The 14,790-nt window shown below is 40.3% G+C and overlaps 1 protein-coding gene across 2 annotated transcripts in view; it reads right to left on the reverse strand.

The window, feature by feature from the left end:
* Positions 1–9,067: 9,067 nt before the first annotated feature.
* Positions 9,068–14,790, reverse strand: part of phf14 (PHD finger protein 14) — a 77,955-nt gene continuing 72,232 nt past the window's right edge. For both annotated transcript variants that reach the window (XM_019857292.1, XM_019857291.1), the window contains exon 18: positions 9,068–9,522. In XM_019857292.1, the coding sequence (XP_019712851.1) occupies positions 9,448–9,522 (75 nt within the window). In that variant the 3' untranslated portion in view covers positions 9,068–9,447. The remainder of the gene's footprint in view (positions 9,523–14,790) is intronic.

Raw genomic sequence — 14,790 nt, forward strand, 5'->3', positions numbered from 1 at the left:
ACAGCACTCTAACAAACGGGCAGTACACGACTTAAGTGAGACAGAGTAACCTCAGTGTGACACTCGAACAAGCCATGAACTTGTTTTCCAATGGCGACTTGCGTATCGTTTGAATGCGGTCAAATTAACGACGGCACGGGACCGCATTCCACCACAAGGTTATTATAAATCAAAAGGGTAAAAACTGAGAGACGTGAAACTAAAGCAAAAACAAAGGTGTGATACTCGAACAAGCTATGAACTTGTTTTCCAATGCCGACGTGCGTATCGTTTGAATGCGGTCAAATTAACGACGGCACGGGACCGCATTCCACCACAAGGTTATTATAAATCAAAAGGGTAAAAACTGAGAGATGCGAAACTAAAGCAAAAACAAAAAGAAAAACAAAAACACATCCATCAGTCCAACTCGTCCTATGGAGCCCCGAAGGGGACATGGAAGAAAAAAAAAAACTTTGCATTCCCTCGCAAAGATTGCGAGATAATCCAAACTTTTTAATTTATTTATTTATTTTTTTGCAAGGGGTGTAAGCTTTGTTTTTTTTTTTAATGCGCGTTGATGTAGTTGCGGGTCATCTCCCGGGTAACTGAAAACAACAAACATGGATGGCGGGTTTGATGGAATTTTTGAAATTGGCTTGAAGTATAAAGACATTAAATCTGTTCTTGAGCTTAAATACAGTGTCCAAGTCCTCCCCCACAATTCTCTCCTTCCCCGAAGTAGTATCGTCTCTCAATCAGCCGCGCATGAGAGCCTACATTAGCTATGGTGACCCAGAAGTACAAAAGCGCGCATTAAAAAAAAAGTGTCCCCTTACACAAAAACAAAAAACAAACAAAAAAAAACCGTTGCGCTGTCTCGTAATCTTTGCGAGGGAACGTAAAACGTTATGAGGGAATTAAAATCTTTGCGAGCGAATGTAAAGGTTTTTTTTTTCCGTCCATATCCCCTTAGGTGCTCCGTAGTATTCGGACACTCTCCCATTAACATTTGTTATGCTACAACCTAGAACTGCATCAGACTCTTTAAAATATACACAGTCTGCTGAAATGACGTCATGTAACCGAAAATGACGTTTTACCTTTCCAATTGCACCAGATATTTTCAAGTGTCAGCGACGCAATCAAAGCAGCATCTGATTGAATGAGCCATTTGCTGTTTCACAGTCCAAGCATGTCGTTGTGTGAAAAATAAACTTGCACTGCTTGTTTTGATGGACTCGAGTCTACTTTATTTGTGGAGCATACAACAGTCACTAAGCAGAACAGTCACATTCTATGGTGCAGATGCAACAAAATTGAACTCAAGTGCGATTGTGAGCGCGGATGGTTGTTCGTCTGTGTGCCCTGCGATTGGCTGGCGACCAGTTCAGGTTGTCTGCCTGAAGACAGCTGCGATAGGCTCCAGCGTGCCCGCGACCCTCATGAGGATAAGTCCATCAGCTAATGGATGGATGGATGGATGCAGTAAATAAAAACAAATAGCAGTTGTTCATGCTGTGGTGCGTATTGGCCACTTGGGGGCAGTGTGGCACCGTGGATTGATGGAGTACAGTACACGCAAAGTGAGTACACACGCAGAATTTTGCGATGGAACTCTAATATAACTCGAGTTTAACAGATTGGAAAGAATTGGTGCCTTCCAGTATCATTATGTTACTTTTGTGTATATGTCCAGGACATATAGATGATTAAATATATTAATTTTGGTGCACTGCTTGTACGCGACGTAGTCGGCTACCACATACTCGTGGTTTGACTGATGCAATTCTTTTTTTCAATAATTAAAAAAAAGACATATTTTATTACTGGGAGGGCAGGCAAACCGTTTTTCACGACATAAGTGATATTTCCCTTTTTATAATAAAAAAAAAAAGAAATTTTTAATGCAATTACTGTCTAATGGATATCATGTGACATGGTGAGCGACTGGTTAGCATGTTTGCCTCACAATGCAGAGAGGGCTGCAGAGTTCGGTTTGTTGGAATTTCCAGTGAAATAGAATGGGGAATTTCCATAAACAATAGAGCATGAGATAACATGAGAAGCATACTGTCTGGATAGCTAATTCCCCATCATCTTATCCACTCCTACAGTGAGGTCTTTGACTCGTTGAAATATAACAGGGGGACTGATCATTTTCAGAGATGATACAATTCTCTACTCAGGGCCAACAGTGCATGCTGTCTCCATTCCATCAAGCTGTAATAGAAAGGACAATCAGCAGCTTGTATCTGCACTTGGTTTGTACCTTTTTTATGTGGGTGTAAATTTGACATGTGCTAAGGACAGGTTTTTTCAGATATCTTTCCTTTTGGTATCAGGAATATGATTGTGTGTGTAAAACCTATGAAGGTCTTTTCATGTTTTTTTCTGAATGTGGTTCATCCTTCATCGTGTAACATATCAAACCCATAAATTCCACATTGTCCACCCACAAATCAGGAGAGTGTACCACTACACCGTCAGCAACACTTATGATTATGCAAATATACTTAAAATTATGTCAGACATTTAGTACACCAAAGATTTGCATTTGACAAGCCGAATACAAAAATTCTGCCTCTCTAAAGATAACAACGTGTTGTCTTCTTAGGTACTCGTGTCAGAAAAACGTCCAATTATTGCAGTTATTTTACATCAGATGCCCTTTCTGGTATCACCATAGGCGGAGCTAGGTGGTGGCCAATGGGGGCCACGGCCACCCCCGCCACACGACGGAAATGATGAACAAACGCGGCTCGGTGTTACGTATTGCAGAAAATTTGTTCCGCCGAAATAAGCGGTGTTTCCACATGGGCCCATTTCACGGACCAACGAATACAATTTACCACAGGAGGAGCACAGCAGAGGAGTGCTTTTGTAACTGGTAGGTGCAGCTTGCAATGTTTTCCTTTTTTTTTTAATAGACGACAATGTGACATTGATGTTCAAATACTTCTGTATCCATCTGTGTGCGTGCTTGGTGGTCACTTTCCTCTTTAACTACAAAACACTGTAAATGTAACAAAAATGTATGAATGTTTTTCTCTATGTGACTGCTTTTAGTATGAAGCCAAATGTTTTTCATAACGTTTTGAAGAGTTAGAACGGGTTATAGCTGGACCACTTTTACATGATCTTATTTTAAACAGTTTTTAAGAGTCTTGCATAGATATCAGACAAATTAAAATTTTTGAAATGCCTTTGATCAAGGTGTCCTTTCACCGGTGATCAGAGCTCATGCTCAAAATGTACGTACGTGTGCTATGAGCCAAGTTTGAAAGTAAACAGCAAGCTGTAGTGTCCATTGTAAAAAAATGAATAAATAAATAAAATCTAAGTGGATGCCAAACTTCACTCAAAAACTTAAAACTTAGAGTCATTGCTTGGAATTGAAGCGGATTTACATGGGACAGGAGGAGTGAACCGTTCCTTTTTTTTCCGTCAAATTATCTATATCTATAGATCTATAGATATCTATATCTATCTATATCTATCTATATATATTGTGCACTCTACTTACCATTTTAATCAAATTGGATTTTTCATGTTATAATCTGACGTTTTGTTTTTGTTTTTTTTTTCCCCCAACCGATTGATGGACTGATGCTTGGCGGACCGGTGGAATTTGACAGAATTTGAAATGACAGAAGCACGGTTAAAATGGCATGACGGACTGAAGACGATCATGGAGGGGGTGCCCAGGTCGCTGACGAATGACAGACCGGCAAATCTAGTAAATTGCCCACTTCCGGTTAGTTCTTTCCAAAACATGGCAGAGGGAACTATGAGGAAAAACAAAGGATACGTGAAGAAAAGAGTTTGTGTGGGCGAGGGATGTCATTATACGTCTCGGCAGCCCCTGTCAAACAGTTTTCCCTTCAAGTGTAATTCTATGATCTATTTTCCATCAGCAGTAAGACCCAGGATGCCAACACTCCCGCATTCTGATATTAAGGCATCGAGGGGTGTAATGACCATTTGATTCAAAGAGACTATTAATTTGCCCATTTCAAGTCCAGGCAGGAGGCAAGCCCCGTAAGATTGTTGGACCATGAAAGACATTATCTAGAGGCTTCTGTTTTTTTGAGTGAGAAGACATAATTGATGATGGGAAGGAAGCGTCGGCTTCGGCAGTCGTTTGAGGCTCCCCGCAGTCGAGCTCCAAGCATGCCGTCTGAGAGTGATGTCATTAGGCGTATGAGAACAGCAATGGGCACATTAATGACAAAGTGTCCCACCGGTCTTCCACTTATGCCATACACCCACTTCCATCGGCTGAATATTAAAAAGCTCCGCTTTGATGATTATATACGGAACATGAACAATGGTGCTTACCCGAAAACTCTCTTGTCAAAAGGATGTGTTGTGTCATCATGTGTCGTTACATTCTTACAACTGCATAGCACACATTTATCATTCGGGGCAGCAAGCAAATAATACTGGAGCATATTTACAGTTGCTGCAAATGTTCCGAATGCATTTTTGTTCGTTTCTCTCATCTTTATTTTCTCGTGAGTACCGTATTAGCCCGAATATAAGACGACCCTGATTATAAGACGACCCCCTCTTTTTCAAGACTCAAGTTTGAAAAAAGACTTTTTGAACACCAAATTAATTATTATACAGAAAATAATTACAGTACATCTGAAACAAATGATTATAACAATATATTCGAGAGAAAAAGCATGTTATTTTGCCTCATTCAAATCTTAATATCTGAACATTTCAATATGTAAACTAAAGTGCAATCAAATTCGTAAATGAATGGCTTCTGGTTTTTGAAATATAAATTACATCATAACTTCTCCTCAGCTGCCGGTTAACTTGGCCGATCTTCGACCCACTTTTCTCCAGATTGTTGCTACGTTTCTCCATTTTCTGTTATCTCTTCTATTATTTTCTTCTCTTTTCTTTCATACCGCTATTTTTATTTTTCTTCTTTGTGCTACAGCTATTTTTATTTTTATTCTTTGTGACAGGGGTTCACTTTGGCCTGGGGAGTCAAGTTCAGCATTCACTTCAATGATATCTGGCGCCATCTAGCGTCGTGAATGGGTATAATGTCTAGACCCCGAATATAAGACGACCCCCACTTTTGCAGTCTTATTTCAATGCAAAAAACACTGTCTTATATTCGGGCCAATACGGTAGTATTGTCCATGCTTAGAGCTCAATTCCGTAGAGCAATGTTATTCTTTTCCAAGTTTCAGGACAAATATTTGTGTTACTGTAGTTTTTTTGGGGAAAAGGACTCTTGTAAAAATTATCTGCACATAAAAAGTTTCTGAATTTAGTCCCATTGTGTACGTACAGTTTATCATGATTCTGGTCGTCAGTCAGTCGCAGGCCACATAGAGATGAACAACCGTTCATACCCACATGGACACCATCACTGAGTGGGAACGGTCCCGCCAGTCAGTCACAGGCCACATAGAGATGAAAAACCGTTCACATCCACATGGACACCGTCACTGAGTGGGAACAGGTCCCACGCCGCCCGCACACAAGTCAGGCGAGTATACCACTTAGACCAGCAGCGACTCGTGTTCGATCCATAAAATTTAAAGTGAATGATTGTTTGCCAAAAACAATCGTTTATCGGTTTGTACATGAAATATTTTGGATTTTTCAGCGTATTCTATAATGAAAACTCAAAAACGATTATAACCCTGGTATTGTAACCCTATACGCCATCTTGTGATCGCAAGATTACAATTTCAGCATTCTGGTGCCCACACACCGCTCGGCGGAGACTTCAATCACGTTTTTCCTCTCTCATCTTCTAACCACTTTACACAACATGTATACTGTGCAGCAACGGCGAATGAAAAACTCTGGATCTCCAATGTGAAGGAAGCACACAGCACTTTTTCACTTCGTCCTGTGAGGAAATTAATGACAATCTCATACAACCAACCAACAGACTTCAAGTATAACAGCAGGATGCTGAAATTACCCATGTGCTGCAGTCGATCTAAATAAGTTCATATAACGCAACATACAATTTTACAAAAATTGTAAAAGTATTATTCCTGAATATTTATTTCACTTTCAACCACTCGACATGTTCAGTGGCATCAGTGCTATACATACACATATAGTTCTTATTTTTTTCTTTGTATTTTTGCCCTCTATGGACAATAAAAGCGGTATTGTGCTATGACCAAAACATAAATATAAATCTATATAAATAAAACATGAATTGGAATATTTCATATCACACACTTTTTATGCTGTGTCTTTGATTTAAAGATGACATGATGAAGAATATGCAAAAATCTACAAAAATTGTAGAAATTGTAACATATGGGGTAACCCATGTGTTACAAACATCGTAGAAATTGCAGCACAAGGGTTACGGACTGTGTCGAGAGTGAACGTTGATTGAAAACTGTTAGGTCACAGTGGATTATTGAGGGCTAATTTTTTTTTCTTTGCCGGCCCCTGTGCCATACTGCTGAATATGACTTGGACTGGACATTTGGGGAGAAAAAAAATGATAGCTGGCCACTCGCCACTGCCTACACATTGGGTAATTTGATATCTGAAAGCTGTGACTTGAACTGTGCAAGCCTGTTAGATTTGAATGAGGCAAAATAACATGCTTTTTCTCTCAAATATATTGTTATAATCATTTTTTTCAGATGTACTGTAATTATTTCCTGTATAAAAACTAATTTGGTGTTCAAAAAGTCTTTTTTCAAACTTGAGTCTTGAAAAAGAGGGGGTCGCCTTATAATCAGGGCTGTCTTATATTCGGGCCAATACGGCACTTTACATCAATTTTTGTCACACTTTGCTATTTCATCCACAGATAGATATGAAAATTATAAATATGTTAAGGTATTGTTGTCAAACACAATATATGGGTTACGGTGGGGCAGCGGTCCGGCTGTGTCCGACTTCACTTAAAACCCAGAAATTTATTTTTGGTTTGCGTACTTCGCTATTTCAACCACAGTTACATTTGAAATTATAAATATGTTAAAGTCATTCATTCATTCATTTTCCGAACCGCTTGATCCTCACTCGGGTCGCGGGGGTGCTGGAGCCTATCCCAGCTGTCTTCGGGCAGTAGGCGGGGGACACCCTGAATCGGTTGCCAGCCAATCGCAGGGCACACAGAGACGAACAACCATCCATGCTCACATTCACACCTAGGGACAACTAAGAGTGATCAATCAGCCTGCCATGCATGTTTTTGGAATGTGGGAGGAAACCGGAGCACCCGGAGAAAACCCACGCATATGTTAGAGTATTCTTGTAAAACACAATACAGTCATACCTCGGTTTTCGACCATAATCTGTTCCAGAAGGCTGTTCAAAAATCGATTTGTTCGAAAACCGAAACCACACTCTGTTTTAAAAAAAAATCTTGATTGAACACGTCTGCTCACAATGGAACGCTACACGAGGAAGCGTCACTTCCTCGTATAAGGAAGGCGAGAGGAGTCAAGTGCCGCATTCAAGTGCGCTCAGTTTGGTCGAGAACCGATTTTCGGTCGTAATCCGAGGCATAAAAAACTCGAAATTTTTGGTCGAAAACCGATTTGGTCGAGAACAGAGACGTTCGAAAACCGAGGTTTGACTGTATATGGGTTAAGCAGTCATTTTATTGTGGCTGTGTTCATGTGTTTATGAGCAATTTCTTTTCTCTCGTCTCTGTTTGGAACTAAAAGGAACTGTTAACCCCTCGCCCCACAATGCAATTGGTACATTCACATTTTACCACACTGTCCAGCACGGGACATCACTGGAAGATTCAGGTAACTTTGCGGAGCTGCTTGTGTCTCTGATCATTGGTTTCAGGATTGAAAAGTCTAAATTGTACTGACCGCACACAATGAAAAAAAGTCAATTTCTTTGAGGAAACGGGATCAGCCTCGGCAGCCCCCTAGATGAGTCGTCAGGAATACTCTCGGTTGGATAGCAACAGAAGAACTTCTCGACTCAGCTATTTTTTTTTTTTTTTGTGAACTAGTCGACTTTACTGAGTACAGGCCAGTGTCAAGACAGCTAGTGTCCAAAAACGGTAGACGTTCTACGTCCTCACCATTTTCTTGAAAATATGTGCCTTACCTGATTTTCACCTATTTGTTACCACTCTTGAGATGAGACCCTCTGGCCAAGAATAAAATGTTGAGGAGACATTGTTTTTGGAACATGCAAAATTTTATGACATATCAGCTGACAAAATATAGAGTTGTTTGTAACATATTCCTGAATGAGAACAGCAAATATATGAAGATGTTTGAAATGACTGAAATATGAAAATATTTCAAGACCCTGCAAAGTGACTTCAGACACGTTATTTCTAAATATAATATACATGTTTGAAGATAATTGCTGATAACGACTGAGAACTAGGCAGTACCAAATCCGTTTTCCTGATTTTATGGGAATGGCTAACACAAGTGTTTTTGTGATGCAGTTGGGCTCAGGCATGAGTCTCCGTCCCCCACTACACATGAACAGGAGCACCTTCTTTCGTATCAGCGGTTATCCAGCGCAATTGCTAGCTAGTTACACTGCAATTATTGTACTTGGCCCAATTCGACCCATAAAATGTGCATTTAGCTAGCTAGCGATGCTGACGCCGTGAAAATACAATTTTCCTGGATGCTACAATTCGCCGGATGACGAGGTCATTTATTAAAATTCCCAAGTGTCATGTTGTGAGAGCCACCGGTAGGGGCGTGCGAATGTCTCTGCTATGCGGACCAACACAGCAACAACACCAAGTAAGCAGGTGAGGCTGTGGATGAGTGAGCTCCGCCCCTCTCTCGGTAGTGATGACCTGCTGTTAGCTTATGAGCTAGCTGGTAGCCTATTTTTCAGGTACCGGAGGCTGTAATCAGATACACTTTTGACGGCACAAACATGTAGGCGTGCGGAGGCATTGAGAAATATGTGAAACGTCTCGGTATTTGATTGAAATTTGAAAATGGCAAATTTGGTGACAATACTCTTCTCCATTTTTCACAAGACAATTATCTTCATCTAACTGAAACTTAAGGGGAGAAATAATATCCAGAGGAATATGAAGTGTAGAGAAAGAAGACTCCTGGGTGTGATGTTTGACATGGGGAAAAGTGACACATCGCTCTGGAACAATTTATCAATAAGGCAGATACTGTATACTGTCGCCGGTGTAGTTGTGACAAAGGAACATCTTTAGCATATGAAAATAGATTGCATTACAGACACAGAAGCTTGTTCATGAGACTTCTGGCACTTCAATCCTTAGAGTAGCCTAAGATGAAGAAGCCTTCATGTCCTCTTATATAAAGCTATTTAGAAAATTCAGAAACTCTTCTGGGGTAATGCTAATACTGTTGAGTGATACTGTTCGGGTCTACAAACTTTGGTGGGGTAGTTAAAAGATGCTGTGCTTGGTAACTAGCAAACAAATGATGAACATGGAAATTCATTCAGTGGTGTCGTGTCCATTTGGGTTTATCTTCAGATGGGAATTTCTTGCTCGCATATCTCCTCTTTCACGGAGCACTCGTCCTCCAGCCGCTCCCCTTCTTCCTCCTGGAACCACATGACACGTTGCCATCATTAAAGGCAGCTTGAACCACATTAGAAGTGAAGAGTACATAACATAGTTTCATTATTAAAAAAAAAAAACTATTTTCCGCACTGTAAGGCGCTTCGGAGTATAAGGCGCACCTACAATGTATGGCCTATTTTAAAACTGTTTTCTTATATAGGGTGCACCGCATCATAAGGCTCATAGAGCACAATAGTGGCTGGGGTTGCGTTATGCATCTACTCGATGGAGCCACGCTAAAGGGAATACAATAGTATATAGCTTTATTTATGGAGAGCTTCCACAACCGCTGCAGCTGGAACAAAGCATTTTTCAGAACATTTAAAATACTTTGTCCAAGAAATCTGAATACTGATCCATATATACGGCGCATTGGATAATAAGGCACACAGTGTTGTGAAGTGGAGTTGCTGTGACAATCAGCAGTTCTCAGACATTGCTATCAGCCAAACACAAAAAGATGATTAGTACTGTATTTTCCTCACGAGACGCACCGAGAAGCATTCCATTTTCTCAAAAGCCGACAGTGGACCTTATAATCCAATGCGTCGAATATGAGGATCAATATTCAGGTTTCTTGGATGTAGTATTTTAAATGGTCTGTAAAGCACAATGCGTCGAATATGTTTGTTTGATTTTGTTTGATTATTTATTGAACATGTATAAAACATACAATAACATGACAAAATGCAAACAAAAATTATGTAAGGAAAATAAAAGTGAAAGTAAGTAATACAAACATCATCACAGTTATATGTTCAAAGGAGTAGGAAGAAGTATACAACTTATCTAGTCCTACCCCTTGTTGTGCAATAATGTATACTGATCATTTCCAATACCAAAGAAAAGGAAGAAATCTACATATCATCAAATACTTTTACCCTTTTGTGTACTATACTTATCTATTGATACACCTTTCGGTTTGTATATATATAATTGTTCTTTCTACTTTTTATATCAAATGACTCATATTGATTATATATACTGCATTTCTTGAATACATTCAATAAGTTGTTCAAAATCCAGAACAAGAACAAACCATAGTATTACTATGTTTTATAAGTACCAGTATGTAAAATTTATCTTCTTAACTTTGTTTTATGTAGTTTTTTTGTACTAATCTTTTAAATTTGTTTTTGAACTCGGCCATGATTTAGTCATTTTCAGATCCATCTCAAGCTTATTCCACAGATTAACTCCTATTACTGATACACACCTTTGCTTGATGTTTGTTCTTGTTCTGGATTTTTTGTATTGATTAATACCTCTTAGATTATAACAACTATCTCTGATTTCAAAAAGCTTCTGGATATTTTGACAAAGGAGATTTAGTGAATGTCGTTGCACGGCAAGAGCAGAGAAAAAGAGTTCGTATAACGGAACGGGGACTTTTCATCATAGGGGAAGCAGAAAAGTGGGAATAGCTTTCATGCATGAATATTTTTTCACACTAAGGGGTATTTTCGCCCATGTCGGTTTCGTTGGAGAGGAGTTTCACTGTAGTGCGGAAACTACGGTATTTTCAAAGAATAAAAATTGTATTAGAGTACATGAAGGTTCGGGAGAATACAAAGATTTGAATATACACTGCCTTTGCGAGGAACAACCTTGACTATAGGGCAGGCTTGATATGTCGTCTCCAAAGGAGAACAAATCTGCCACGAAACCTGATTTTTTTCTTTCAAGCACACGACCATAGATTCGATATGCGGGGTGAAACCTCATGAACTTTGTCATCGCGGACAGGAGTGCCTTCCACCGAATCTCTCGACATGTCAAGTCTGACCATTTTTCCGGTTACCGGTGGTGTCATTTTTTTGGGGGGCCAGTCAGCTCAGAAATGGAAACAAGAAGAGAGGAAGAGGGCGCAAAATAAATAAAGCTGCATTGTATTGTATTCCCTTTAGCGTAGCTCCATCTCGTGGATGTGTAACGCAAACCCAATACACTAAAATCGGCCATTCATTGAAGGTGCGCCTTATACAGTGAATCTCCTCAAATTTGATCTCAGATGTACACACACACACACACACACACACACACACACACACACACACACACACACACACAAACGTATGTGTACACACACACTTCCCACCTGTGTTCACAAAACAAATCACCGCCCTTTCTGAATAATTATTTATCTTTTTCATTTGTCATTCAACTTTCACTTTTCCTGTGTTTTGAAATCGTTTCCGTCAAGTTGATATGACAAATCAAAGTCTCTTTGTAATAATATTATTGTCCAACAGAGGGCGCCATCCTTAAGGGGATCGGTTATTATAGCACTTGCATTTGAAGCAGCTTGGGAACCCAGCCGCTGGGGAGCAGTTCCCACCCCTGGGGTTACAGTGTGCCCCGGTGCCGGTCCCGAGCCCGGAGAAATGGGTAGTGTTGCGTCAGGAAGGGCATCCGGCGTAAAACTTTTGCCAAGACGGACATGCGAGTTGATAGGGCGGTTTGCAGGGACGGATGGGAATTAATGACTCGCTCTGGCGACCCCTGAAAAGGGACGTGCCGAAAGGAGAAGAAGAGTGCATAAGTATGAGCATACACTTATTTGACACTTCATATAGTCAGTGTAGAAAGAAAAAAAGGGAAAGAAATGGTCCGTTTTGTCGCCATTTTAGCAATGCAATGTTCGTGCTGCGTCTGAAACCAACAATAACTTCCTGGACTACTGCGCATGTGTAAACCAGTGTGGTGGTTGCTGTTGCCATTTCCGAACGAAGCAGTAGAGGTCGCTGTTGGATTAGACTTCGTTGTAGTGAATCTCGTCGCGAGGCAAGAGCAGAGAAAAAGATTTCGTATAACGAAACAGGGGTTTTTTTTCTTTGTATGGGGGGGCAGAAACCATGTCGGTTTCGTTGGAGAGGAGTTGCACTGTAGTGCGGAAACTACGGTATTTTCAAAGAATAAAAAGTGTATTAGAGTACATGAAGGTTCGGGATAATACAAAGATTTGAATATACATTCCCTTTGCGAGGAACAACCTTGACTATTGGGCAGGCTTGATATGTCATCTCCAAAGGAGAACAAATCTGCCACGAAACCTGATTTTTTTCTTTCAAGCACACGACCATAGATTCGATATGCGGGGTGAAACCTCATGAACTTTGTCATCGCGGACAGGAGTGCCTTCCACCGAATCTCTCGACATGTCAAGTCTGACCATTTTTCCGGTTACCGGTGGTGTCATTTTTTTGGGGGGCCAGTCAGCTCAGAAATGGAAACAAGAAGAGAGGAAGAGGCAGGGCACAATATAAACGCACACAACAAAACTGGCGGCTCACTGTTGCACATTCTCCTTTGACAAATGAAGTCCGCGTTTTATGGTCACAACATGGACAGACACGGGAAAGTCATCTATTTTCATATTTGTCATCTCGCTCAAAATGAAACGCGTTCAGGGCACCGTCTTCCATTTAAGCATTTCCCTTTTATAGTTAGGCTTGAGGATAAGTCAACACAGACGGGCTCAACAGCAAGAAATTTAAATTATCAGCGGGGATGGCAGAAATGAAGAGCGGGTTCTCCACCAAAATGCAAATGTGAGCTGACTCATGTGTCAGGTTGTTTGGGGAGGGATGGAAGTCACCCATTTATCAAAGCAACAGTAATTACATTTTTGTTCTATCTGAGACACCTTTTAATTGAATAATTTAGTTTATTAATGTGGCTATTTATTTCAATTCCTATCTGTCAGGAAAGTTTTATCCGGTAACGTGTCAGCCAAATGAGTTTTCATTTGTTTTGTTTGATTTCACCTGGCAATATTCACATTTTGTTGTCTCTTTTTTGGTCGAATTCTTTTTTAAGTCGAGTGGTACCTTTACGGACGAACGTCTCTTCATATGAAATTTTCAAGTTACGAAACGCCTCCACAGGAAAATATTGCCTCTTGTTGCGAAAGAAATGTCAAGATACAAAAGGTAAAAATACAGTATGGGCTGCTACTCACAGTTCCGAGTTTCCTGAACGCAACATACTTATAGCTGCTCTGCCATTGGCTATGACCGAGCATCTTCCTGGCATCCCATTGGCTAAGAGGGACCTCTACTGTTTGTGCCAATGGGTGCAGATAGATAGATCAGTGTCTATGCAGCGTCCTCGTCATTCGCCCCTCGGGCCATGAGGTGTTCCGATAGTTTTACGTAAATGTGAATCACCCAGAAAAAGATAAGATAACCTTTATTTGTCCGACACTGGGGAAATTTGAGACACAATTCACCAGTTCAAAAAGTGTTCACCAGTCGGGTGATCGGTCACGATGCCGATGTTTGCCTTGGACGTTTTCGAAGGATTGTTAAAAGCCGACAACAGCAAACATCCTTGGATCAGTTCTTTACAAAAGGCCCAGCAAAAACCACTTCTGAGAGAGCACATGCACTAAAGAGCGCAAAAAATGATGAGGACGCAGTTAAAAGTTAAATGACCATCATTTTTATTCTTTGTTTTTTACATTATGCCCAACTATCAATTATCTTGTTGCAATAATGTAATTGTGACATGTATTTGTTCCATTTTGATGTATTGTTATGCTTTAGAAAACATTTGTGTTTGAATTTTGAGTGGGCTTGGAACGGATTAGGGCACTTACATGGAAAACACGTCTCTACTTACAATATTTTCTAGTTAAGAAATTTCTTCCAGACCAATTAATTTCGTAAGTAGAGGTACCACTGCACCTATTTAAGGACACCGCCTGAATGGGAGAAGAGCAGTGGATCAAAATATCTCCGCAGTGATGTGAAAGACTTCTTGCCAGTTCTGGAAAAGGCTTGATTTGAGTTGGTGCTGCTGCTGAGGATGACAGTTATTCGGTTTCGGGAGCAAGACCTTAAAAAAAAATTCTTTTTGAATAGTTTTTTTCCTCTCTTGACAGATAAAGATAAAAATTGCAATTTAAAAACTGCTTTTTATGTTTCCTTGGGTTATCTTTACCTGACATTTTTTTCCCCCTCCTCGGCTGTCGTGTTAGTTCGCCGTGGTGAATGGGAAGCAAGTGTGTCAGATATGGTGTTATCGCTCTCATATTCTACTATACGAGTCACCGGGAAGTTCAATGTGGCACATTATGGCAAAAAAGAAGCTCTCAGGTGGCTTGTCATTGGTCGGCAAAAACCTTCTGCTGGTAACATCCGTTTTATATGATTGTGAAATGCCACGGAGTTCATTTGTCTTGAGCTTTTTATGGGTCAGACGCAGCTTGTATCTGCTGTCATGTGACGCACAGAGAGCCGGAGTCA

The sequence above is a fragment of the Hippocampus comes genome, unplaced genomic scaffold (assembly GCF_001891065.2).
Source record: "Hippocampus comes isolate QL1 unplaced genomic scaffold, H_comes_QL1_v1.1 scaffold73, whole genome shotgun sequence".
Classification (NCBI taxonomy): domain Eukaryota; kingdom Metazoa; phylum Chordata; class Actinopteri; order Syngnathiformes; family Syngnathidae; genus Hippocampus; species Hippocampus comes.